Source organism: Metopolophium dirhodum, chromosome 4, assembly GCF_019925205.1.
Source record: "Metopolophium dirhodum isolate CAU chromosome 4, ASM1992520v1, whole genome shotgun sequence".
Lineage (NCBI taxonomy): Eukaryota > Metazoa > Arthropoda > Insecta > Hemiptera > Aphididae > Metopolophium > Metopolophium dirhodum.
Genome location: NC_083563.1, coordinates 20,354,285 through 20,379,864, shown reverse-complemented (window position 1 = coordinate 20,379,864; position 25,580 = coordinate 20,354,285). Strand labels below are relative to the sequence as shown.

General features: G+C 29.2%; 3 protein-coding genes across 3 annotated transcripts; all 3 read right to left on the bottom strand.

Moving 5' to 3' along the window:
- Nucleotides 1-1,009: 1,009 nt before the first annotated feature.
- Nucleotides 1,010-6,752, bottom strand: LOC132943768 (double-strand break repair protein MRE11). The gene is made up of 9 exons (XM_061012859.1): nucleotides 6,369-6,752; nucleotides 5,842-6,004; nucleotides 5,554-5,693; nucleotides 4,235-4,633; nucleotides 3,892-4,134; nucleotides 2,881-3,098; nucleotides 2,657-2,805; nucleotides 1,815-1,941; nucleotides 1,010-1,746 (listed from the first exon to the last, which is right to left on the bottom strand). Exons 1-9 carry the CDS (start codon nucleotides 6,466-6,468, stop codon nucleotides 1,525-1,527), a joined length of 1,761 nt encoding a protein of 586 aa, XP_060868842.1. The 5' UTR covers nucleotides 6,469-6,752; the 3' UTR covers nucleotides 1,010-1,524.
- Nucleotides 6,753-13,286: 6,534 nt separating this feature from the next.
- On the bottom strand, nucleotides 13,287-16,036 carry LOC132943467 (ER membrane protein complex subunit 8/9 homolog). The gene is made up of 4 exons (XM_061012480.1): nucleotides 15,566-16,036; nucleotides 14,017-14,086; nucleotides 13,846-13,940; nucleotides 13,287-13,782 (listed from the first exon to the last, which is right to left on the bottom strand). The coding sequence occupies exons 1-4, from the start codon at nucleotides 15,838-15,840 to the stop codon at nucleotides 13,584-13,586; spliced, it is 639 nt and encodes a 212-aa protein (XP_060868463.1). The 5' UTR covers nucleotides 15,841-16,036; the 3' UTR covers nucleotides 13,287-13,583.
- A 2,519-nt stretch (nucleotides 16,037-18,555) lies between these two features.
- Nucleotides 18,556-20,788, bottom strand: LOC132943589 (uncharacterized). The gene is made up of 4 exons (XM_061012623.1): nucleotides 20,601-20,788; nucleotides 19,023-19,126; nucleotides 18,871-18,963; nucleotides 18,556-18,821 (listed from the first exon to the last, which is right to left on the bottom strand). Exons 1-4 carry the CDS (start codon nucleotides 20,786-20,788, stop codon nucleotides 18,556-18,558), a joined length of 651 nt encoding a protein of 216 aa, XP_060868606.1.
- Between the last annotated feature and the right edge of the window lie 4,792 nt (nucleotides 20,789-25,580).

Genomic DNA, 25,580 nt, shown 5'->3' with positions numbered 1-25,580 from the left:
ATAGATGTCGAGGACGTTTTAGGTAACACTATGCGTCTATGCGTGTTGTTGTCTTTTAGACAACATTTTTGATTCTGAGCGGAGCGATGAATGAATTGATTTTACAATGATGTATTGTTTTTGTGTCTGTTATCACCGTTTCGGGCAGGAATACTGATTCAATTTTCTTCGATCTTGTTCGATGAGAAAGTGAATCTAGTTTGATCAAACACGAGGTCAAAAAAAATTTCACAATAGTTTTCAAAAGTGCAGGGAAAAACAAAACAAAAATTAAAGAAAAACGGTAACTTTTGGTTTTTGGTGCAACTCTAAATTTTACTCAATGTTTATATTAACATTTTCCAATTTTTTTTTTTTTTCTATAAATGTCAATTCAATTTTATTTGTTGGGTCAAAAAGCTTGAAAATGTAATACAAGGCCCTAATATATTGTTACAATATTATAGTTGATAAATAATAAATATTAAAAATAGTCACAACTTTTTTTTTTATAAGCATTTAAAATTAAAACTGTGACACAATATAAATATAATTGTACAACTTGTTAATTCATCTCTTTGCTCAGAATTTAAAACTAGGATGTTTTATATTTTTAACAATAAAATAAGGTGAATAAATTAATAAATATCAATATATTTATTTGTATTTAATTTTATGAGTGCTATTAATCAATAGCAACCATTGGTGTCTTGAGGCATTTGCCAGTTCAACTTTTGGGAGTGGATTGGCCGGTGGTATGCGGATAAATTTTAGAAATGGGTAGCTAACTCATAATAAGATACAGATCTATTATGGATTTTTATGGGTTATAACTTATAAGTATTAAACGATTTAGGTCAGTGGTATGTATTTGTACTATACACATTAAACCAACCATAACATAAAGGTATCTATATTATTATTATTTTTGGAAAATGGATTATGTGCTACGATTTCTATTCAAAAAAATACAATAAAACAAATAAATTATACATCAAATTCCAAAAATTAATATGTTTTATTAAAATAAATTTTACATTAGAGATTTAAATTTTAAATATTAGTTATGATTAATTTTAATCATACTGAAATTAACATACATAATTTAAAATTTAAATAACATTAACTGAATTTCTTAAGGTATATTATATTAAATATAAGCCTCTATGGTTCAAACAGTTGATAGTAATTACTATTTTAAAATTATTATGATTTAAAAAACTAGAAACTGGTATAATCGTCCATAATATTTTTTTGCTTTTAAAAAATTATTAATTACCTACGTAAAATAGAACAAATACTTTATATTTTTGCGAATTTGTGATACTATTAAAGATAAAATCTTATATTAAAATTTAGAACCAATCAAATTATAGCATTATAAAATAGTTACTATTTGTTTGCTGGGACGATTCCAAACAAAATAAAACCATAGGTAGTTATTATATTTACTAAATCTGTTTTAACTTGTATGTAATAAATAACAATAAAAATGATTAATAATAGAATGTAAATTAGAAAAATCATTGATGCCAATATTTTTTTTTAAAAATTAAGAGTAGTCTGGCCTCTTGCTCTTCCTCTAGCTCTGGTAGTAGCTCTAGGTCCTCTGCTACCGCGACCTCTTTTACCCCGGACGTTTTGAACACTACTTGTTGAAGAGTTATTACTAATTTCTTCATCATCTGAGTTTACAGGTGAAATATTTGAATCATTGTCAGAATAATTTTGAGTTGTATGTTGCTGTGAACTCAATACTTCACGAACCTTAAATTAAAATAGTATTGAATACCTATACTAAATCATTAATATTTATTAGTAAATTAACATCATACATCATTAGCTTCATCTTTTGATTTTTGGGTGCGAGAACTATGATAACTAATAATGTGCTCTGATATGTTATTTTCGTTGAGACCTTCTTGTTTTATGACATAATTCTTCATTTTTTTCTTTTGATGTCTGAAAATAATTTTGTTTTGTTTTGAAATACAAAAAATGTATATTATATTACTATACCATATGACTAAATCAAATATATTAATATAAACGCTCCTTGAACTCAAGTCCTAGCAACCTAGCTAATTTTAAAATAAATATATTTTTTTTATAGACAATATAAATATATAATATTAATAGCTTCAAGTACATTGTTACATGATAATTATTTATATTTCAACCAAAAGAATCATATTTACACTAAAAGTTTGTTAAAATCAAATCTTATGATTAGTGAGTTATAAAGAACCTAGGCCAGTGAGTAACCTAGTCCAATGTAAAAAAAAAATATTAATTAGTAATTTCTAATATTACTATTATAATCTGCAACCATTTATAAACAAATTAAATGTTCAATCTCTACCGTGAATCTCAAGTTTATTGTTTGAGCACCTCTAATTTATCTTTTTTCGAGTAGCCTAAAAGGTAACCTATATCCTTCTCCAAGGTCCAATCCATCCTTGTACCAAATTTCATCAAAATTGGTTCAGCGATTTAGTCGTGCAAACGTAACAGACAGACTTTAGCATTTATTTATTAGTAAGGATAGGGGCTTATATTTTATATTTTAATGTTATACATTTAACTTCCAAGTTGCAATTAATAATAGGAATATTTGCAAGTAAATCAACAATTTAAAGTAAACAGGGTATACATATATAATGAAGTCATCACTTACTCTACAACTCTTTTTATTGCATCATGACATGATTTATTTACAAGCCAATCAACTGCTTCAGCCATACCATCAACAGACAATAATTCTAGTTGATTTTCTTCGTTAGCAGTTCTAAAATATTGATCAACAATATGTTCAATTTTCTCCATCTAAATTAAAGTTATTATAAATATTAAATTAAACTCAATTGAATTGGTTTATTATTAGGTCTATAAGATTAATACTTCTTCATCATCCATGATATTTGAAAGAACTTGATCATCAATGCACTTGGTTTTTTTTTGGACACTCTTCTTTTCCATTCTTAATAATATCATATCATTAGAATTAGCAACACGGTCTTGAAATTCATGTCCAAACTGAATACCATTAAAATGTTGAGTTTCATTAGTATATTCAACTCTGAGTCGTATTAATGGTAATTTTGGTTGTTTGTTGTGACCTAAGTAAAATTATCAAATATTATTAATTTATTAAATTATGATAGTTAATAGGTCACATTAAATTGGTAGATTTTAGTACCATAATCAAAATGTATAAAAGTATAAAAAATAAAAATGTATTGAGATTGTTATCTTAGTAGCATTTAACATTTTATTAATTCATGCATAATAAGATAGTTATATTCGACAAAAAAAAATGTTCAGTGTGTTTGTATTTTTAGCGATATTTTTACTTTTATATCTATACTGTATATCATTTAATACATCATGAATAAATTTATGAAATTTATTTTTTCCTATTTACCGTGACATAGATAAGTATTATTTAGTTATACAAGCTAATATCTCTTTGTCTATTAAAAAATATTATAATGAAATTATAATTAAAATATGTACCTATCATACATACATAATGTATCTTAATTCTAAAATAAACATTTTATATAATACCGACAACAACCTGAATTGTTCTGTTTTTTATTATTAAAAACATTTTTAAATATAAATATACTTTAGTTTAGTTTAGTGTAAAAGATTTATACAATTTTGTAAATTGTATTAATGTATATTAATTAGTATATTAGTATATTTATGTTTTAATAAACAGTGAAATTTCAATAATAATTAGTAATACTAAATTATAAAAGTGGAAAACTCGTGTGATGGGAAGATACATTTTGAGTGATTGATTTTGACCGGTAGTGGGTTCATAATGCAAAATTAACAATATTAGTTTTTATCAATTAAATATAAATTAATTACAAAAAAAAATAAAAAGTAATTCAAACTTACCGCTACATTTAAGACTCAATCTCGATAAGATATCCTCAATTTGTCTTCTTACAAATTCCTGAGTTTTCTTTGAAGTACTAACATCTTCATCACATTCTGACAGTTTTACTGTCTCAAAGTGCATCAGCCTAACAGTTTTCAATTCCAGTGGTTCCATTCTAAAATGTTTACCACTGATAGTTAACAATCCAACATATTTATTACCGGCTTCTCCTTCACACATAGATGTTGCGACTGTACTGCCTAATAATAAAATAGTAATTTTTTCAATACATTATAGAAAATTGTTTTAGCATTATTAATTTAAGCCTAGTTAATGCAAATTAACTATTATTGTTATTACCTGGCTGGCAAATATAACCTGAATTTGATTCCCCTCGAACAGGATCAATTAAACTTTCATGTTCATGTCCCCAAATAGTAAGCATTATATGACTTGGAATACATTTTTCTGATAAATATTTTGTACCAGGACGATTTACACGATTTTGATGACATACAAATATATTGAACCAATCATCTACATCTTCTAATGGGCGATTCATAAATACTTTTTTTTCCTTAAATAATCGTTCCAACCTTTCATCTCTAATATGACTCAAACCATAAATGGCAAGTTTATTTGATCCTTTCTTTAAAAGTATAGGATTTATTTTGAGCTCTTGAAGATTTGTTTGTTTGCCAAAGTAATTGATTAAGCCCATTGAACTTAAAAGATCCATACATGATATCTCTCTAATCCCTTCAAATGTTTTATTTATATGAATTAATATTTTTTTAATTAAGAGGATGTGCTACCAGCATGTGTTATCTTCGTCGTACAGGTGCGCAACATAGCAAATTTTACGTTCAGCAGTATAATTATAGCTCTGTTAATTTAAAAATTACAGTGAATTGACCTCTTATAAAATCTAAAGGTAATATCTAGGCAATCTTGTGGGCTTTTTATTATATTTTAATTTTAAAGCAAGTTATTTTATTTTTTTTTTTTTTATTTTAACGCCATACGGCTTTTACAATATAGTACATATTAATGAATATACATAATAACATATTTATACACAACAATTTAACACATTGATGTGTGAATAAAGTAAATTATACAATATACCTAACACTGTAAGCTCCAGAAAATTAAATAACAGTAATAAGAACCAAAATTTTAATTAGTTTGGTTATTAACTAAAGCTCTCCTCAGAGGGTCATCATCTAATTATTTTCTTGCCACTGAAGCAAGGTAGTAGGGGTCTTGTGAGCGGGTTATTCCTGGAATGCGAAAACCTAATCTAGATAACAAGAAAGGTGAGTCTATTACACAAGAAACTAAACCATTTAAAAGTTTAATATCACTCATATTTCTCTTATCACTTAGGGTGGATAAATTAAGTGCTGTTAAGACGGGCTCATAATCATGAGGTTCATGAATAATGCCCATATTTACAATTTTAAAATACTTATAACTCACTTTAAAATTAAAATATAATACAAAGCTCATGAAGTTGCATAGATATTAACTTTAGATTTTAAAAGAGGTCATTTCACTCAAATTTTTTAAGTATTGAAGCAACACGTGTTTTGCTGAGCGTAAAATTTGCTATGTCAAGTACATGTAAACGTAGACAACACATACGGGTAAATAAAATGTTCAATGGAATATTTTACCACAAGGATCATCATGATTGCCATGAATTGAAAAAACTGGAATCGAAACATTAAGATTTTGATCTTCAAAATTAACAATGGGATTATTGCAATGTTTAAATACTTCAGCTTGGTCACTAACAAATTCCATATTTATAGGCCTATATTATAAAAAAATAGTAAAATATTTTATCCACACTAGTCTCACTATTTAGAACAATGAATAATAATTGATTAGTTATTTTTTATTACAATCATAATAAAACGCTTTAAAACTTAAGTTCATTTTAAAGTTTCTTTAATATTTACTTGTCACCCAAACAATAATGACGTAAGAGGGAAATACATCTTTCCAAAGATGCTACTGAAGGCTGGTTGACATGAAATAGATCACCAGCCAACAAAATAAAATCAACTTCATGTTTAACTGCTAATTGTAACACTTCTTCAAATGTATTAAATGTGTCATCAGCTAAAACAATATAGATATATAAATTGGTAAGTATTATATAATTTGTAGGTATTACCTACAATTAGGTAAATAAAGATCATTATAATTGTATGTGAAATAGAATCATTCTAATAATTTTGATAAAAAAAAATTAAAATATCTTTTTAAGTAAACGTCATACCAAAATATTTAGATATGTGTACTACACAAAAACTAATAAATCTCATGTGTATTCTTTTATAAAAGTTATGCAATACTTAGCCATTTAGGTATATTAATTATTAATAAATTATATTATATTATATTATAATAGCATGTAGGAAAGTATGTATAGTACAGCCGTACAGGTCACATGTTATAGATATAATGCAATTTTTGTTTTCACCTCGAACCAAATTTTTCTCTTCAAAACCCAAATGTAAGTCAGTTGCTACAAGAATTTTGAAGTTTTCTGAATCGTCGTGACCAATTGCGTTAGAAGACATTTTGCAATTCAAATGAGAGTAATACTATAGTGTTATACTTAAATTGAGAAAATTAATTTTAAATTCCTACAAGTACAGCTCAGTACTTATAGTCAAAAGAGTAAAAATGAAACTACGAATTAAAACACTAAGACTAAACACTAAACAGTTTACAATTTATTCCCCTGTCCACTATTCAGCATTTCAACTAAAAATTAACAATGTAACAATTGTGGAGAATGGACAACTCGGAAGTCCCGTAAATTTATAATATTCAAACTTCAAATGTACGGTACTGTCAGTACATTTTCCACTTATCACTTCTGATAAGCCGGCAATTTGGCAACCATAATAACATATACATTATCTATTATATATTTATCTCACTCAATTCAGATAACAAAACTATTGCCTATGCATCTTAAAAGGGGTTTTAATAAAAACATTGATTTTTCAAATATGATTCAAGATGGATAAATAATAATTTTTATTATTGAGATTAATATAGTCTATGACATGACTAAATAAAGTCCTGGTATATAGACTATACTTCTTAGTAAATACTATAAAGTATTAACTAGCTGTAGATTAAACTCGGAGGCTGATGTAACTCGAGTAATTAAGAGTAATTTAAATTTTAAACTGGAAGTTATTAATAAAAACATTTAAAAAAAAGGTGGATAAGTGGATGTCGCTCTGCTGTACAGTAGGTTACAAGTGGGTCACTGTAATGGATGGTGTTAAATTTGAATTCAATGATATAATATCATTGTATAAGAAAAACGATTCTGAGCGAAAACGGTCAGTCAGCCTATGATTTTACCAAGTATATTTGATGATATTATTGTGAATAAAGTAATTTATATATAACCTATTTACTCGGAGCCTTGTTTTAAATTTTCAATCTTTAGCCATAAAAGTTAAACATTTTATACATTTTTAACCACAAAATAATTAATAAATTATAAATTTGATAAATGTTGTCAAAATTTGAACTTTAAATGCTTATAAAAAAAAATTGTGCATATGTATTTTTAATATTTTTCAACTGCTATTAGAACGATATATCAGGAGCCTTATATCAAATTTTCACGCTTTTTTACCCAACAAATAAAAATTTATTGATATTTATAGAAAAAAAAACTAAAAAAATTGAAAACTGACAATGTCCGTAAACAGCTCAAAAAGAGTCAAAATATTTTCAACATTTTATGGTGTATAGAAAATGCTAATATAAACATTCAGTGAAATGTTCAAATATCTACAGTCATTCGTTTTTTAATTACAATAAAATAAGAAAATTGTTACATGAGAAATCGAGTAAATATCAAATGTTGTATAAATATAAATTTCAGACGCTCATAAAAATTTAATTTAAGTTTCTTCTAGACATTTTTTTTTTGATAAAGGTAGACAAACTTATGAGTAATCTTATATTACATTTTAAAATCTTAGATTTAAAAAGAAAAATTTTTATGAATTCTCATCAAAATAATTTGCTATTTTTCGTGATTTTTCCGTATTTTGTCAAGATATGAACTTTAAATGCTTATAATTAAAAACTGTGACTGAGGATTTTTAATTTTTTTCATCTGCCTTTGAAACAATAACTTAGGAGCCTTCTATTAAGTTTTCAAGCTTTTTTACTCAACAGATAAAATTTTATTGATATTTATAGAAAAAAAAACTAAAAAAATTGAAAACTGACAATAGCCGTAAACAGCTCAAAAAGAGTCAAAATATTTTCAAAATTTTATGGTGTTTAGAAAATGCTAATATAAACATTCAGTCAAAATTTCATGTCCCTACGGTCATTTGTTTTAGAGTTACACCAAAAACCAAAATCGATTTTCTCAAAAACAGATTTTGCGTAAAAATTCCCGTTTTTCCTTAATTTTTCTTTTGTTTTTCACGTCGCTTGTGAAAACTACTGGGAAATTTTTACTTTTGACCCCCCAAAGTACCAACTAGATTCACTTTCCTATCAGAAAAGTTACTATTGAAGAAAATCCAAGCACTTTTACTGTCCTAAAAGGTGATGACAGACACAAAAATAAAAAAAAAAATAAAAAAAAAAACACACATCATTGTAAAATCAATACATTCATCGCTTCGCTCAAAATCTAAAAGTTAGAATAAAATAAACTTTTTAACTCGTTAATGCCCAGCCTTGGTTTTAACTACCTAGTTTATCTTCAGGAAACCTTCCAGCCACATCATAACATATTCATACCCCAATTTGCTGATGAGGTAAAGGCTGGTTTAGACCTTCCCTCAACTTCTAATCATCTTGAAAAACATTTCACGCCCAACGAAATCAAACAGGCTATCCTAAAATACTCCTTAAAAAAATCGCCAGGTTTCGACCTATTAACGGCAGAAGTATCTAGATGCCTCCCCAAAAAAGCAATAGTACTGGTAACATATATATTTAATGCATGCCTAAGACTCTCCTACTTTCCGATTCTTTGGAAATTCTCAAAAATTATATTATTTCCTAAACCTGATAAACCCTTGGACGACCCATCCTCATACAGGCCTATAAGTCTCTTGCCCTTCTTATCGAAAATTTTTGAAAGACTTATCCTCAAACGAATGACTCCATATATTGTCAGAAACAATATTCTTCCAAACACTCAGTTTGGATTCAGACCCTCACATAGTACCATTCATCAAGCGCATAGGATTGTCGATGCAATATCTTTCTCGCTGGAAAAAAAACTTTACTGTACCTCTGTCTTTCTTGATGTATCTCAAGCGTTTGACAGGGTCTGGCATGACGGATTACTGTACAAACTCAAAAGTTTTCTTCCCCACCCGCTCTTTCTTCTAATCAAATCTTACTTAACCGATCGTCACTTTCAAGTACATTATCGCTCTGCATACTCAGAAATAACCAAAATTAATGCTGGAGTCCCACAAGGGGGCATCCTATCTCCAACTCTATTCAACATATATGTCGCCGATCAACCCACCACGCCCCAAACCATGGTGGCTGATTATGCTGACGATAAAGTAATCTTATCAATTAGTGAAAACCCGGTAGCTGCCTCATCAAACCTGCAACTCCACCTCAACCTAATGTCTAACTGGTACGACAAATGGCGTATCAAAATAAACCAAAACAAATCAAGTCACACTACATTTACTCTCAAGAAGGGTATTTGTCCAACTGTTACATTAAATAACATCCCAATTCCCACATCGGACACAATAAAATACCTGGGACTCCATCTTGATAAACGTCTAACATGGAAAAATCATATACGAACCAAAAGAATGACTCTCAACGCCCGTATGCGCATCCTAAATCCTCTGATAACGAGAAATAATAAAACAAATATGAAAGTCAAACTTCTAATTTACAAGACCCTCCTAAAACCTATTTGGACTTATGGTATACAGCTCTGGGGCTCAGCAAAAAAATCCAATACCAATAAAATCCAAGTGTTCCAAAATCTAGCTCTCCGTCGTCTGTCCAATGCACCACCATACGTTTCTAACCTAACATTGCATAATGATTTTCACTTAAAAACCATCAATGAAGAAGCTCAATCATTTTACTTGCGCTTCCGTACACGACTTCTATCTCACCAAAATCCTCTTATTAAAAACCTCTCCTCTCTAACCCTCCCAGGGAATCCAAGGCGCAGGCTAAAAAGGAAATGGTGTCGTGACCTAATACAATTATAAATTTAAAATATAGTATGTTCATTACATGTATATATTCATTTTAATCTCAACATATTGCAAAAAAAAAAAAAAAATAAAAAAATAAAAAACAAAACATATATATAAATAATTCATGCTAAGTGTCGTCAGTGGGCGGCTTCTTACTCAATTTTTCATGCCATGTTTTCTCTTAGCACATAAGCTTATTGTACTTACTTGTATAGATTGTTTATATTCTAATAAATATTAAAAAAAAACTACCTAGTTTATAGGTCTATCATATTATAATTTATAATTATGGTTCATCCTACCACAGATTATACGAAAAGATGTATTTGCATATACCTCATCTGTGACCCTACATTAATAATAGTGTTTCCTACGATACCTAAACGGCTAAAAGTTTATCGCCAAGAGTCAAGACTATCATGAACAAAAGTTAGGTTCTAAATGTATATTTTCTTATACCGTTCTATATTGTGTCGCAGCAAACCGTTTTCTTGTCGCGGGGGCCAAAGATCGTTTAAATTCGACGTTGAAAATACCGTAGTTACTAGTTAGGGAAACCTTATTTCTATATTTGTATGCAACGATACTCGTATAATAACAATAAATAATGATATCGTCAATCGACATATCGATAGTTAGGAGGAAGTGATATCCGCATGTGTTCAGTCATGAGTCATGACAAATGAAATTTAATTTAATTTGTCATGTGTTCAGTGTTGTCTTCGTCTTGCAAGTGCGTAACATACAAATTTTACGCTCAGCAGAATACGTGTATTGGTTATAGTTTAAAAATTTGAGGGAACTGACCTCTTATAAAATCAAAGTGTAAGATTATGAGTTATTACCTAGGCAATCTCATGGGATTTTTATTATATTTTAATTTTAAAGCGAGTTATGAGCATTTTAAAATTGTTAACTGTTTGTACATCTTAAAATACTCATAACTCGCTTTAAAATTAAAATATAATGAAAAGCCCACGAGGTTGCCTAGATCTTACCATTAGATTTTATAAGAGGTCAATTCGCTTTTTAAATTAACGGAGCTAAACGTGTTCTGCCGAGCGTAAAATATGCCATGTTACGCCATACGGAGAAAACTGCGGGTATCACGTCCTCTTAATAGGTAAGGTATGCATCATGAAAATATGAATGAAAATAGTAATTATTACAATAGCAATATTTTTTTAAAGAAAAATGTTTTACAATATAACAATAGTTCCATGCTTAATTTATATTAGTACTACTTTTTTCTTACCAATACAGTAACACCAATATTTACAAATATAGCTCTATAAGTTGTATAAAAATACTGTCAACAGCCGAGCATAATCCCATAAGCCCAATATATGCATATTTTCAATAAATATTTTTTTTATCTTAGTGACATAACACTGCGTTTAGAATGGTCCGGTATTCATCCTGATCGCCTCATGTTGTGGTTTGACGAAACGTAGAATCGACCGGAGGTACCAAACGCAGTGTGAAATCGACAGTTAAAACTGATTTGTTTAAAATGGACCCACCAAAACATACAGATGTAGCATCCTTAGGCGGTCCCACACGAATGGCCAATATTTGTCACTGGTGATATATGACCAACATTGGTCTTTGCTCCTACACAGCTACACGACTGGTGTTTACTATCAATGCCCAGTGCTGGTATACTTGCCAATTGCCATGGTAGTTGTATATTCTTCCACAAGAATTGTATAGTTGACCAGTTAATACGTTTATCAAGTTGACTAGTCAAACACCAGTCACCATGCCGTGTGGGAGCAAACGCCAGGTTGAATGTAAACATTGGTGGTCCTTTGACTTGTGTAGTCGTGTCAGGTTTACCGACAATCCACCGGTACGAGCCAGTAACCAACAATTGTACTTGTGAAGTCTCCCATACGACTGGAGTGATGTCACCAGTGACAAATGTTGGCCAAGTACACCAGTCGTGTGGGACCAGCTTTAAGACAACTATTTATTATGGCAACTACAGACTTGACTTAAAATAAGAACCATTTTAATACTTACTTAACAACTATTAAGTAGCTAATTCACAGTCCAACTCAATAAGGCTTTTAACAAGTCTTTAATTCAAATTTTATTTTTCACATGGTTATTTTTAATTACAAGCTATTAAAAAATAAAAATAATATTTATTACTTATAATTATTATATTAAAAAACGTAGGATTTGATATACCTACAATTTAAAATCATTTTAGATTTTATGGTTTATAAATACATACTTATACTTAGAAATAACAAAAAACGTTACTGTAAATTACTTAACATACATAAATGTATACCTTTAAATTCTGTACATAAACCATTAACAATTTTAAAGATTTTACCATGATTATGAATACTAGTAGGTATTCATAATCAATGATGTTACTTATGTAAATCGGTTTTGATATAAAAACTTTTACAATACAATACACACAATTGTATGTGCTATACAGGGTGATTAATGAAGCGTAAAACACTCATTATCTCAAAAAAAATTTATGTTTTTTCACATAGTTTCAAGTTGTTAAAAAAACAAAGTTTTTATTAAAAAATTATATTTTTAAATATTTTTTAACCTTATATTTTTTTTAAGTTTTTTACCCTTTTGAACGACAGCATAGTTTTAATTTAATATTCCAATGCAGAATATTTTTCTAAGTATTTTGATTAATAAAAATCGAATTTAGGGCGAGTAGTTTATGAGTTACAAGTATTTAAGGTTTAGATGGGCGGAGTGGAGTGGTATGGGGTTACCCCGCAAAATGTTTGTCCTTTACTCCGCTTGTCTATACTTTAAATACCCATAAGCTACTCGTCCTAAATTCGATTTTTATACATCAAAATACTGAGAAAAATATTCTGCTTTGGAAAATGAAATTAAAACTCTACGTTGTCATTCAAAAAAGTAAAAAACTTAAAAATATATTTAAAAATATGACTTTTTAATAAAAACATTGTTTTTTAACAACTTGAAACTATGTAAAAAAACATTAATACTAATTGAGATAATGACTGTTTTACGCTTAATAAATCACTCTGTATAAATGGTGAATACATAATATATAATTATGGACTTATAGATAAAATTGCATTAAAACATTTTATATTATAAATTATAATCCCAATAAGTAACATAAAAATACTAAAAGAAGCATTATCATAATAAAATAGTATTTATAAAGAAAAAATGGCAAATTCCAAAGATGATGTGGAATAATTTATTTTTAGTAATAATTTAACTATTAATGTAATGTTTTTCTATAACTATAAACTAGATAGATTTAAAACAGTTTGGCTTACATAATTTCCATTTGAAATAATAAATAATAATATGAAAACAAGATACTCATTGATACTTGATAATTGAACTAAAAAAACAATTCTTAATACTCATCTAAAATTAATGTATCAAAATTTAATTTGTTTCATTCCCTCATCCCATTCCAATTGTCAAGAAACTGATTTATTAATCATCAGCCTTCTACCCATGTCATGTCCAGATGTTCTTTCCACACAGTTGGAAAATTCTGTATTGAGCCAGTCTAAAGACAAATTATCCAAATGATTGTCAAAATCTACCAAATTATTATACAACTGTTGCTGTAATACAGCTGATGCAGCTGCCAATGTTACATTTTCTATTTGCACGCTAAATTGAAAATAATTAAATTAATTATTATTTATTTTATATTATTTTACTATTCATAGGTACTTAGAGTTATTCAGACGTTTCCATTTTCCATCATCTTGTGTGTGCACTAATAATGCACTTTCTTTTTGATTTAACTCCATTAATCGATTATTGATCTAAAAAATGTAATTTAGAATTATTAATTATTAAAATCTAAAATATTAGCTTGAAAACAGTAAAAACTTTACTAACCACAACCATACAGACATCTGTCTCATGTTCAACAATCTTATCCATAATCTTATGGGCTGGTTTATCATAACTACAAACATTTAAATTATCATAATATAAGTAGGTATTTAAAAAACATATAAGAATAATATATTACTAGGGTAATTTAAATTCCAGAATGATTATCTAGGATTAGGTATAGAACTTCAATTAAATTAATAAATTTTAATAAGATTTATATAATAATTTATATGGATTAATCTAATCTATAGTAGGAACCTACCTAAATATAATTAACTATCATAATGCTTCATTCAACATAATTAGTTAATTAGTTTAAAAATAATTTTTCTAATAGATACTTTTTATTTGCAGATATTTACAGATATTTTCTGACAATTTAAGAAATATATTTTTTTTAAATTTAGGTAAGTAGTCTTTCCATAACAACGTAGTAAAAAATAGTTGGTAATTAGTAGGTACTCGTATTACTTTTTTACCCAAGTTACTAACCATAGGCATGACAGGCACCCCAGACATTTTGTAATTGGGGCCCTAAAGGCCTAAAATTTAAATCCCAGAGCATAGGGCAAGTATTTTAGATGATGTTACTAGAGTAAAATGTTTAAAATATTTTTAATTTGTGTGGAAAAACATTATGATTATAACAGCTAAACATTATTGACTACAAAAGTACAATCAAAACTAACTATAAATAAAAAATAACAATATAATATTGCCTATGTGTTTTGTTATTTCTCTTAACCATTATACATTATTTATTATTGAACTGAAAAGTGAGTTACCTACTTAATAAAAACAATCTAAATAATTTGAATAATCAACAAGATATAATTTTTAAAAAAAACATGAACATAATGACAAAAATATTCCTAAAGGAACTATACTCTGTTCAAATTAAGATTGAACCGCTCGCTCAATCAAAACACGTTTTTTTCACGCATTCAGGACACTAGTGGGAGCGTATGCATGGCAGCCAGTACCGGCGCCGATGATGACTGTCGGCCAATCACAGAATGCATAGCCATTGCATGGGGGGTCAGGCACTGTTCGGCGGCTCAATCTGCATGCGCGAAGCCGGTTCTATCTTAGCCTGAACTGAGTATACCTACTAATAAATTTGTGTTTTTGTGACTGGATTGGTTAAAAGACTCCAATAGATATAATATTTTTAGTTGTTTTTTTTAAATACTATAGATGTTAAGCATTGTAGTATAGTCACAGCGTTACTAGTAGGTAATATGTTTATTCGAATATTACAATTTATTAAATGTAAATAATATACTGTTAATAGAGGACTCAAAAATATTGTAGGCACCTTCTGAATTTCAGGCTTATGCTATTAAGATACATTCAGTTTTAATCTTGTTCCCAAAAGTTGAAGAAACTATTGATCTCCCAACTGATAATTATATAAATTTCATAATATGCATTAAGATTAACATGGTAGGTATATAGACGAAGAACTTTAACACACTATACGTTTGTACACAATTCATTACATAATTAATATACAATACAAATATTGAAAAGTTAGACATCTAGGTACCTTAAGTCATCCAACGTTTCATTGGCTAGATAATAGCCAGCAATGTACATATCACATGTACTGGCCGATTGATCGATTTGCATCAAGGCGATCTCTGACATTGGTGACACATGGAGACACTGATGGAACAATGGAACAGTGTCCACTATAACCAACTTATCGCCCTTAGTAGAGTTCTCAGCGACCAGTAATCCGTTTACTTCACAGTGAGGATATTTGGCAGCATGGGCGACCATTTTACAATACGCCAGCGTCGAAAAAGACACTTTCGACATTATCAATAGAAGGTAGACGGTAACCTTTTTAAAAGAAATATGAAACGGGATTGATTCCAATTTCCAGTAACACAAATTTACTAAAATTTTTAAAAATATGCTTAGTCACTACTTGCTATAGTAATAAATAACAGTAGTAAGTACCAGCACTACGCGACTACGCCACCCTAGACGTATTCTACTCATATTTTAATCAATTTTTCTTTACACATTACACGTCTTATCAGTTATCAGTGATTTTCAATATTTGACTGTTATCATATTTCGGACAAGTGCTTATCACCTTATTCTCCGGCATAATCATAGATAATAAAGATAATATGGATAGGCCACGGCTATGTTAAATATATTTGAGGCCGTGTTCCCGTCCTCCTAAGATACAAATTGTGTAGCCAAATAAAACAACCGGTAGCGCTGAAAACTTCAAGAACTGTATTCTTATCAGCTAAGTGACACCTTTTCGTGGCCGTCCCCCAATCCCCGCCTACCCAGTCGTTACCAGTCCATTATACATCTTAGTCCGTGGGCTCCCCGTAGAACTAGATTGTAGTGAACTCTAGCGACCAACTGTTTTACAGACTATGGTTAATATGGTTAATGTTTCAAAAATATCACACAAGGAGCGCACATTAGTTTTTCATTCTATGATAATGCAATTATGAGAGGGTCTATTTATTTCACAACGTTGTGCAACCAGTACATCTACAACCGTGATAATCACAGATCACCATAGATAAAACAAGGTATATTGTTAAAAATGGTCTTATAATAATATAAGAAAGTATTTTCTGAAAATTATGACTTGGGCCCCCCTCCCCTATCCATGTCTTTGGAGCCGCCCCTGGTAGGTATCAAATTTTGTGTTAGCAAAACATTTAAACCCCCTCAGGTTAGTAACATCTGGATAGTGGATACATCATAAATATCATTCTTACGGTCCAAGTGTCCCTAGGGTACAAGACGTGTACTCCTCTATACAGGAATAGTAGATATGTAGATATAATAATACTAGATATGCAATGCATCTTACATAATAGCATTTATTTACATACTAGTATTTGTAGTCAATGATAACAGTATACGTATACTTATGTTTGAAATAGTATCCTACTGGCTAGTGAAGAAACAAATTTAAAAAAAAAAATAGTTTTGATTAATGAATTTCATATAAACCTTACTTGAAGGCGGTGATTTAATAGGGGGTCGCGTATAGGCAATTCGATGTCTTATACTCGTTACGCAGTGTGGTTGTGTGAGAAGTAAATGATCATTAGTGTGCGTAGATACGTTCGGAAACCGTCGTGTGCCACTTTTCGTATGCACACGCACATGTCAATAAATCTAGAACAACAAAATATGTTCTTCTATGCAACCCCTATAATAAAAACTACCAAAAGCGGTAATAAATTAAACATACTCCCTGAAGTTCGATTGTAATTTCGAAAAAAGGTTGAATTCGTAAGCTCCTAGACTATGCTTTGTAGGAACCACTTTTTTGTTATAAAACCCAAAAAGCCCAAAATAAATACAAATGTAATGAAATTATATCATGAGATTTTTAAAAAAATATCAAAATTTTATGGTCCTTTAAAATTGAAAATTGTAAATCGACTTCAAGAAAGCCTAGTTATTTTGCCAAAGAATTCATACATATGTATATTAAAAATTAAAATTGGACATTCAAAAGTATGTGTAATTTACCACCGCTTATTGGTCTATACGCCGTGTCCATAGTAAATCCGTTGCGTCCCTTGCGTCCGATACGTTGCGTCCGATGCGACCGAAATTAAAAGCAAACATACTAACATGATACGCGACCTGTCCAATCTGGATGGAGTTTGCGTCCGATCCGTCCGACATCGCATCGGTCGTATTCGACGCACGATTTGAAAAACAAATCATTTTGTTTTTTGACGCATCGGACGCAAAAACAGACAAACGTATTCGTCTATTTAATATTAATTTAATCCAATATATTTAATAATAATATACGTAAAAATTAAAATTAAATAATTTAAAATGGAGTTATTGATTTCGGAAGTCCAAAAACGACCAGTGTTGTGGAACAAATTTCATAAAAAATATAGAGATATGATTCACAATGAAAGGGAATGGAACGTAGTTGCAATTAAAACTAAAATGAATAGTAAGTATACTATTTTTTTAATGTAATTTGATAATATTTCGTTTTATAATATTATAATTAAATAATTAATACGACATACCTATTGTACAAAATAATTCTTAAATTAAAATATTTTTAAAATTATTAATTATTAAATTTATATTTGATCTATTATTTATTGATTTTTATTGTGATTTATGCTTATCTCTATGATGTACAACATAATAATACATTTTAACATCAGTCCTTGTAAAACTTAAATTTTATTTTCTTGAAAATAATGTACAAAATTATTTCTAATTTGAATAGCCGAACGAGATGCACGATTATTAGATCTGTGTCTTGGATTTATTCCCATCAATTGATTATTATTTGAATTTGTATTGGATTCACGAAAGGTATTTATTATTTCTTTATTTCTTGACTCATCTTTTTCAATATCAATTACATTAATCAATATACAAATCGCTTTTACCACGTGGTCAGCATTTTCAACTTTAGTTTCTATTGCCTTCAATAAAATTCGAAATTTTGAGGATGCGATACCGAATGCACATTCAACAGTCATTCTAACTCTGGATAATCGGTAGTTACTTGTTTGTTTCTTGTGCTTGGTTTCTTGGAAATGGTCTCATTAGATAATTTCTAAGAGGATTTCTAAGAGGAAACGCCTCATCACCAACAAAAACATAGGGGGCTGAGATACCCGAATTGCCCAATTTCCTTTCTATTGGTAATTTGAGAGTACCAGATTCTAGACGTTGGTGAAAATTTGTATCGCACAAAATACCACCATCACTATTCTTACCACAACCGCCAACGTTTATCATTATAAATCTATATTTGGCGTCGACAACTGCCATTTAAAACAATAGAGAAATATTGTTTGTAATTGTAAAACATACTTCCTGAGTTTTTAGGACACCTCAATCTTATGTGTTTCCCGTCAATACTACCCACACAATTAGGAAAGTTCCATTTTTCGTAGAACTCGTCAGCTATATATTTTTAAAGTTGTCAACGGTAGGAGTAGGCATGTGTTTATCCTTTAATGTACACCAAATAGCTTTGCACACCTCAATGACCATTTTTACTACTCCTGATTTAGATATTCTGAATGTTAGTGCTAGCTGCCTAAAAGCTAATCCTGTTGCTAAGTACCTGTTAAGAATAATACAATAATTAGTAATTGTAATGCAAAATGTGTCGTTTTCACTTTTCAGGGTCGGACTAGCCCACCGAGAGATCGGGAAAATTCACTCGATTTCTCATGTATCAATTCCTAAACTTGCTAAAATTTTTAAATTATATTGACTCGTTTTGAGCTGTTTACGGAAAATTTCAAATTTCTATTTTTTTATAAATATTAATAAAATTGTATTTGTTGGGCCAAAAAGCGTGAAAATGTAATACAAGGCTCCTGACATACTGTTGCAATAGTAATTGAAAAATATTAAAAATACATTAGCACAATTTTTTTTATAAACATTTAAAGTTTGAATTTTGACGAAATTTATCAAGTTGAAAATTTACAAATTATTTAGTAGATTAAGATTTGTATTTTTTTACAGTTTAGGAAGTAAAAAAAAAATGGAGAAGTTTGAGAGATACTTTTTTAAAGGAAAAAAAAAAGTAGGTAACTAAAAGTCGTTCAGGAAATTCTCAGGAGGGTGCTGAAGTATACACGGGAAAGTGGAATTATTTAAATTTAATGCTGTTTCTAAACGATACGATAACACCACGGAAAACGGACAATAATATTTCTGATGATGAAAGTGAAAATGAATACACAGAGGAAAATTAAGAGGCATTAGAAAACAATAAAAATGATTATTTTAACGATACTCAAGAATACACTTCAAGTCCTATTGACGTCATTGGTATTGACAATTTGTCATCTGTATCTCAATCTGGAAATTCTAATTGTACTAATCAAATTTCAGAAAGTACAAGTAATTCTGAAAATGTTCGTTCTATTAAAAGAAAAAAAAATGATAGTAAAGCTTTTGAAGATGAGTTACTAAAGATTGAATCCGAAAAGTTAAATGCTTTACTACAGTCCAATACGACTACTCATATTTACGATGATGATATGTTATTTTTAAAATCTCTCCATCCATACTTTAAAACCATGCTTCCTATACAAAAGCTACGTTTAAGGTATCAGATTCAAAGTGTAATAATAAATGAATTATCACTAACACAAGGACAACCAACATACGATACGCCAACATACAATATGCCAACTTACAATACCACACATATCGATGATACTCAAAGAGAAACACCATAAAATTCAACACATCGTGCATTTGGTTTGAACAACATTCATAATTCAAATAATTATATTTAATTCAACATAATAAAATAATAAATAATGTTACTTTAAAAATTAATTTTAGGTTTGTTCTATTTAAGTAATTTTCTTTTTCATTTATTATTTTGTTTCAAAAAGGTTTATAATTTAATTTAAATTTTAATATATAGGTAGGTAATTATAGTCATAAGTCACAACAGAAGTAGTTACATATTGTACCGACTATAATTTATATTCTGTTTTATTTTTACAATAAATATTTTACAAGTTTGTTATTATTATAAAATTATAATATTATGTATTTGTGTTTTTACTTACCGCAATGTCACAAGTAGTCTTTCTTCCACACTAATTGGATCTCGGAAATTGGTCGATTTGAGATTTAACTCAGGTTTTATACTTTCAACAATATAATCAAAAGTTGTTGTAGACATTCTCGTGTATGCGTTAAACAAATTTTCACTGTCACGTAATTCTCTATACAAATGATGAAATTCACCAAACATTTTGCAATTTTTCAAAATAGAATTTATATATTTTTTTTTTTAATGTAATTTTTGTATAAATAATATTTTACACCTATACTCTCTGCGAGCATAATATTTTTTTGCATAATATGTGTAGACATTATGAAAAAAACACAAGTGCACTCCTACGCGTTCAACCACGTTCTAGTACATCGAGAATATTTTTGATATCGTAATCATCGGACGCATCGGACGCAAATTCACGTTGGACATGCATGCGTTTGCCGCAATAATGTGCGTTGAGTGCGATGCGAAAACGGACGCGCCGGACGCATTTCGGATTTACTATGGACACGGCGTAAGACGTACGAAAAATACGTGACATATGCGATCCCCTTAAAACAGTTTATAATCTATGTGAATAATGTGTTTACAATAATTTTATTGGTTATAAGTAATTTGTTTTTGGATTTTTTTAGTAATTATAGAACTGTTTAAAGATCTTATTTACAATATTTTCAAAATTGCACCCTCAAAGTCGCTTAAACCGTTTAACGTGTAATAGTAAAATAAATATGTAATAAACCATGTGTTTGTTTAAACATATGTTTGTATATTACCAATATGTAATAAACCTATATGTAATAAAATAATTATTCATATCAAATAATCCTAACAATTTAATGCAAGGATTCTCATAAATTGATCTTACAGCAGCCTTAAAACACCAAAAATAAATATGTACATCATTTACAAAATTTTAGTTCCCTATTATGGTGTAGGTATTAATACAAACAATAAATTGCTATTCGAAAACACAATTTCGTATACCTATTATTATTTACTAAATACCTACAATTAAATTAAACTAAAAATAAACATATGATTACATACTGAGTGCCTATAATATAATATTATATATGAAAATTGAATCTTTATTACGAATACTTATCGTTTACACAGACCACAAGAAAAAATAATTAAAAATATTAAAAAAAAAAAACACACATCATTGTAAAAATATAGTTGGCATTATAGTATTTGATGAATTTACTGTATACGTTTATGGCTTTATGTTAACTCTAAAATCCAGTAATCACATTTTTATTTAATAATTCATAAAATACAATGTGCTCTTATAAAAATATTCTTGTGCTTCTGACATCTATTCACCACCTTAATCAATAATTAAATTGATAAACGAAAATAATAATTTAAATAATACCTATATCATATTATTATAATTCAAATTCAAAATTATAAACAATTTTGGTTTATTGTCATATCAAATTTAAATGAACAAATTGGTCCTTAACATAGAAGTCTTTGATATAAAAAGTTGCATTATATTATATCCGTGGATTCATCATATTGACATACCTAGTATGATATCTATCATTTATTTATTTAATCTATGGCAAATCTCAAAGTCGTTGCAGAAGACACAGTCGATTAAAAATTCTAAAATTTCAATAAGCAAAGAAGATATGAGCAAAAAACTTACTGCGTTTCGTATAATTTTATTTTTCATAAATCACAATATTCTAAGTTCTGGCTGTATTCTGGAGCGTTTCCTCATGGGCGTAGCAGTTCACACACGTCACGGATTCCGCCGAAGGAGTCGATAATTAAAGTAAGTTTGTTTTTATATTCTTTTGGGGCTTAAATTTACTTTTAAGACTTAAAACAAATATTTAATGTCACGAAAAATGTGCTATCCAAGTGTTGTAGGCTCATATTTTAGTTTCGGACTAGAAATGTATAAAATACGCGAGATATAAACGCCGTCGTCGTTTTTCCAGTCCCTGTTAGTAGAATAATTATAATTAATAGGTGCATACCTATACAGGGTACTTAATATAAATATATAAATATTTTGGTTTAATTTATAGAAATATATGTTATGACTTATAACTGATAATAGTCATAAGATACAATTTTAATTAATAACTAATAATTTTTTTTCCAAATACAACGTTATAAGTTATAGGTAACTATTAATTTAGTGTCACATACTTAACTTCTATTGTTCACCTAATATCTATATTCTATATCATAGGGATTAGGGATGTATAACCATGTACACATAAAAGTATATTCACGGAATGGTCAACTGCCTATCCTGACGTGTGCGCACTTATGAATAATATACCTACTCATATACTCGTATAGGTATATAAATAGTGTAATACTACATACACGAATGTGTTACCTATTATGTCCCTTAAAGTTCAACAGTTATTATTATATTTATTTATTTTTTAAATATAGGTAGGTACATTACAAGACTCTAATTAAAATCACATTTTTTTTTTATTTTTTTGAACACAATGTTTTAAAAATTATTAATTAATTTATTAATGATTAGGTAATGCTTTTATAAGTAGGAAGGTAGGTTTTTATACCTACCTAACAAAATAAGAAAATACATAATGATTAATGTTATTTAATATGATTTGTAAGTACATAGCAGATTATACCTATCACTTGGTGACGATTATTTTTGTTTTATACGTTCTTCGTAATTCAGTTCCGTCACGATAGTTTTAGTTTTCGTTAAATGTGAAACCTCTAGATTTCTCACAAAATTCATATCGATCACCTCACAGCTTTCATATTCAAAACCAAAAAATTATGTATTTTTATCTTATTTCAATCTTTTTCATCGAACACCAGAATATATTACAGATCATAAAGATACTAGTATTGTATACTAGATAAGTTTCAATTAGCGAGATTTAGAGAGAGATGGAGATGGAGCGAGATGTAGACGGACGACAGCGTGTGCTGCAGTAAAGCTAGGTTTCACTGGAAGAGTCGATGTTTATGCGTAAGTTTGTTTTTATATTATTTTGGTCTTACATTTACTTTTTAGACTTGAATTAAATATTTATTGTCGCGGAAAATCTGTTAACTAAGTAACGTAGAAGCATATACGTTTACTACTGCCTACCAAAGGCGCAATGTATAATAATAATAAATTATACGCCAGTCCGAACAATCCAAACGCTGTCTTACTCGTAGTCGAGTTCTAGTTGATAACTGACTTGTGAATAAATGTAATTTTTGTTAGGTATAAAAATAAAACTAATAAATCCTTGAATACAACAATTAAAAATACAAACTATATTAGGTATTTATTGGTAGGTTTATATAATATCTGTAGACTGTAACGCATAGGTCATTAGAATATTGTAGAATATTTTACTGCATAAGATGCGTGTTATTTCAGAAATGGTATTCGTCAGTGAACATTTTCAAACTGGGAATAATATATCATAAGCAGATTGAAATGTGTGAACGTTTCAGTGTTTCGAAGACTAAGTTTCGTAGCAGATTTTGATTCCGTCACGGGGTATGTATTTTCTTATTTCTCAGTAGGTTTTTTTTTATTATAGTTAATTGATCAGGGGATGTATTGCCCGAAAATGTTCAATATTTGTATTGTAACTATACTGGTATAACACTATTCGGGCTATCAATAAAGTCGTGTTCAAAATTAGAAAATTGGTGAGGTATGATATTTTTTTAAGCAATTCTTTCGAGTAGGGAATTCGCTCAATGATATTTAAATATTTTCACCGATAATCAAGTACGATGACTTGTAGGTAACTAGAGACTGAGTGAATAGGAATTAGGAAGTATGTGATATGGCGAAGATAAGGAAACGGGTCAACAGGAATTCAGAATGTTTGGTGTATGAAAGGAAAAGATGAAAAAGAAATGTAAGGTTAGGGTAGGTAAGTGGAGTGAGAGTAGCAGATATGAGAATAATAAGTAAGGTGTTAAGGTACAAAAGAGGATAGAATAAGAAATTAATTAATTAAGGGTAATGCAGGGTAGTGTACATATTGTAGTGAAAACAAGAGAGAATAGGTTTAGGTGGTTCGGTCACTGTATGATAAGAGATAGTGAGAGTGGCTATAGAAGTCAATTTAGGGGAGAATGATGGACGAGAAGAATGAAGAAGAGATGGATAGACAGAATTCCGATCATATGGAGGTGTGGAATGAGAGTGGCTGAACCTGTATATAGCTGTGAGAGACGGGGGAAGAAAAAGTGTAAAGGTAGAATAGTTATGTTAACGATGCCGAATACGTAGGAAAATATCTTGAATTGCAAAGGCCCTATTGACTCATTGGCTTCAACTAACCATAGGTTTACCTAACTAACCTTCTTATGACTCATTAGGACACTTTGAATAAAAAGATCCTGAGTTGCAGGTTGCCGAACTTAAGTGTTTGTTTATCAAGTCGATCCTTTGATTGTTGACACCTTAATCCATGCTATGGATGAAGCCCATAGATAATAAAGATATTATGTCCTATCCATATCTTTATTATCTATGATGGAGCCATACCCAGCTCACTCGTGTAAAGATGTTGCCGGTTGGGATGTCAGCGCACTATTTGTTTTCCATCTTTGACCCACGCGTAGCATACCAAATGTACGATTAAGAAAACACTAAAATGATTGGGTCAGAGAGAGAAATAAATGGTGCGCTAAAAATCTGACATCCTCTTAGTGTTATCAAGTTATCAGGGTTGTGAATTTAATGCAATGAAAAAGTGTTAAATATTTGCCTGCATGTATGCACTAAAAACAGGCAAATATATGCACTGAAATATTCAAAAATATGCACTTAAAATTCAAAAAAATACTGAATGAAAACGTTTTTATTAAAAATTTTTTAAATTAATAAATTATAATTCAAATTGGTTTACAAAAAAAATTCTTTATTTACACACTTGGTAGGTAGGTATGTAGGTAGGTAACGGATGAACCGAAAATATAAAAACATTTTAGGAAAATAAGCATAAATACGAAGAAA

What these genes read in the sequence shown, in the direction of transcription:
- LOC132943768 (XM_061012859.1), bottom strand. Translation starts at nt 6,468, where the DNA reads ATGTCTTCTAACGCAATTGGTCACGACGATTCAGAAAACTTCAAAATT. An exon ending in AGGTTATATTTGCCAGCCAG is followed by an intron (nt 4,135 to 4,234) that starts GTAATAACAATA and finishes TTTTATTATTAG; the next exon opens with GCAGTACAGTCGCAACATCT. An exon ending in GCAATAAAAAGAGTTGTAGA is followed by an intron (nt 1,942 to 2,656) that starts GTAAGTGATGAC and finishes AATTATTTTCAG; the next exon opens with ACATCAAAAGAAAAAAATGA.
- LOC132943467 (XM_061012480.1), bottom strand. Translation starts at nt 15,840, where the DNA reads ATGTCGAAAGTGTCTTTTTCGACGCTGGCGTATTGTAAAATGGTCGCC. An exon ending in GAAACGTTGGATGACTTAAG is followed by an intron (nt 14,087 to 15,565) that starts GTACCTAGATGT and finishes AAATGTTTGTAG; the next exon opens with TTATGATAAACCAGCCCATA. An exon ending in AAACGTCTGAATAACTCTAA is followed by an intron (nt 13,783 to 13,845) that starts GTACCTATGAAT and finishes TTTTCAATTTAG; the next exon opens with CGTGCAAATAGAAAATGTAA.
- LOC132943589 (XM_061012623.1), bottom strand. Translation starts at nt 20,788, where the DNA reads ATGTTTGGTGAATTTCATCATTTGTATAGAGAATTACGTGACAGTGAA. An exon ending in GGTGTGCAAAGCTATTTGGT is followed by an intron (nt 18,964 to 19,022) that starts GTACATTAAAGG and finishes AAAAATATATAG; the next exon opens with CTGACGAGTTCTACGAAAAA. An exon ending in GTGTCCTAAAAACTCAGGAA is followed by an intron (nt 18,822 to 18,870) that starts GTATGTTTTACA and finishes TTTAAATGGCAG; the next exon opens with TTGTCGACGCCAAATATAGA.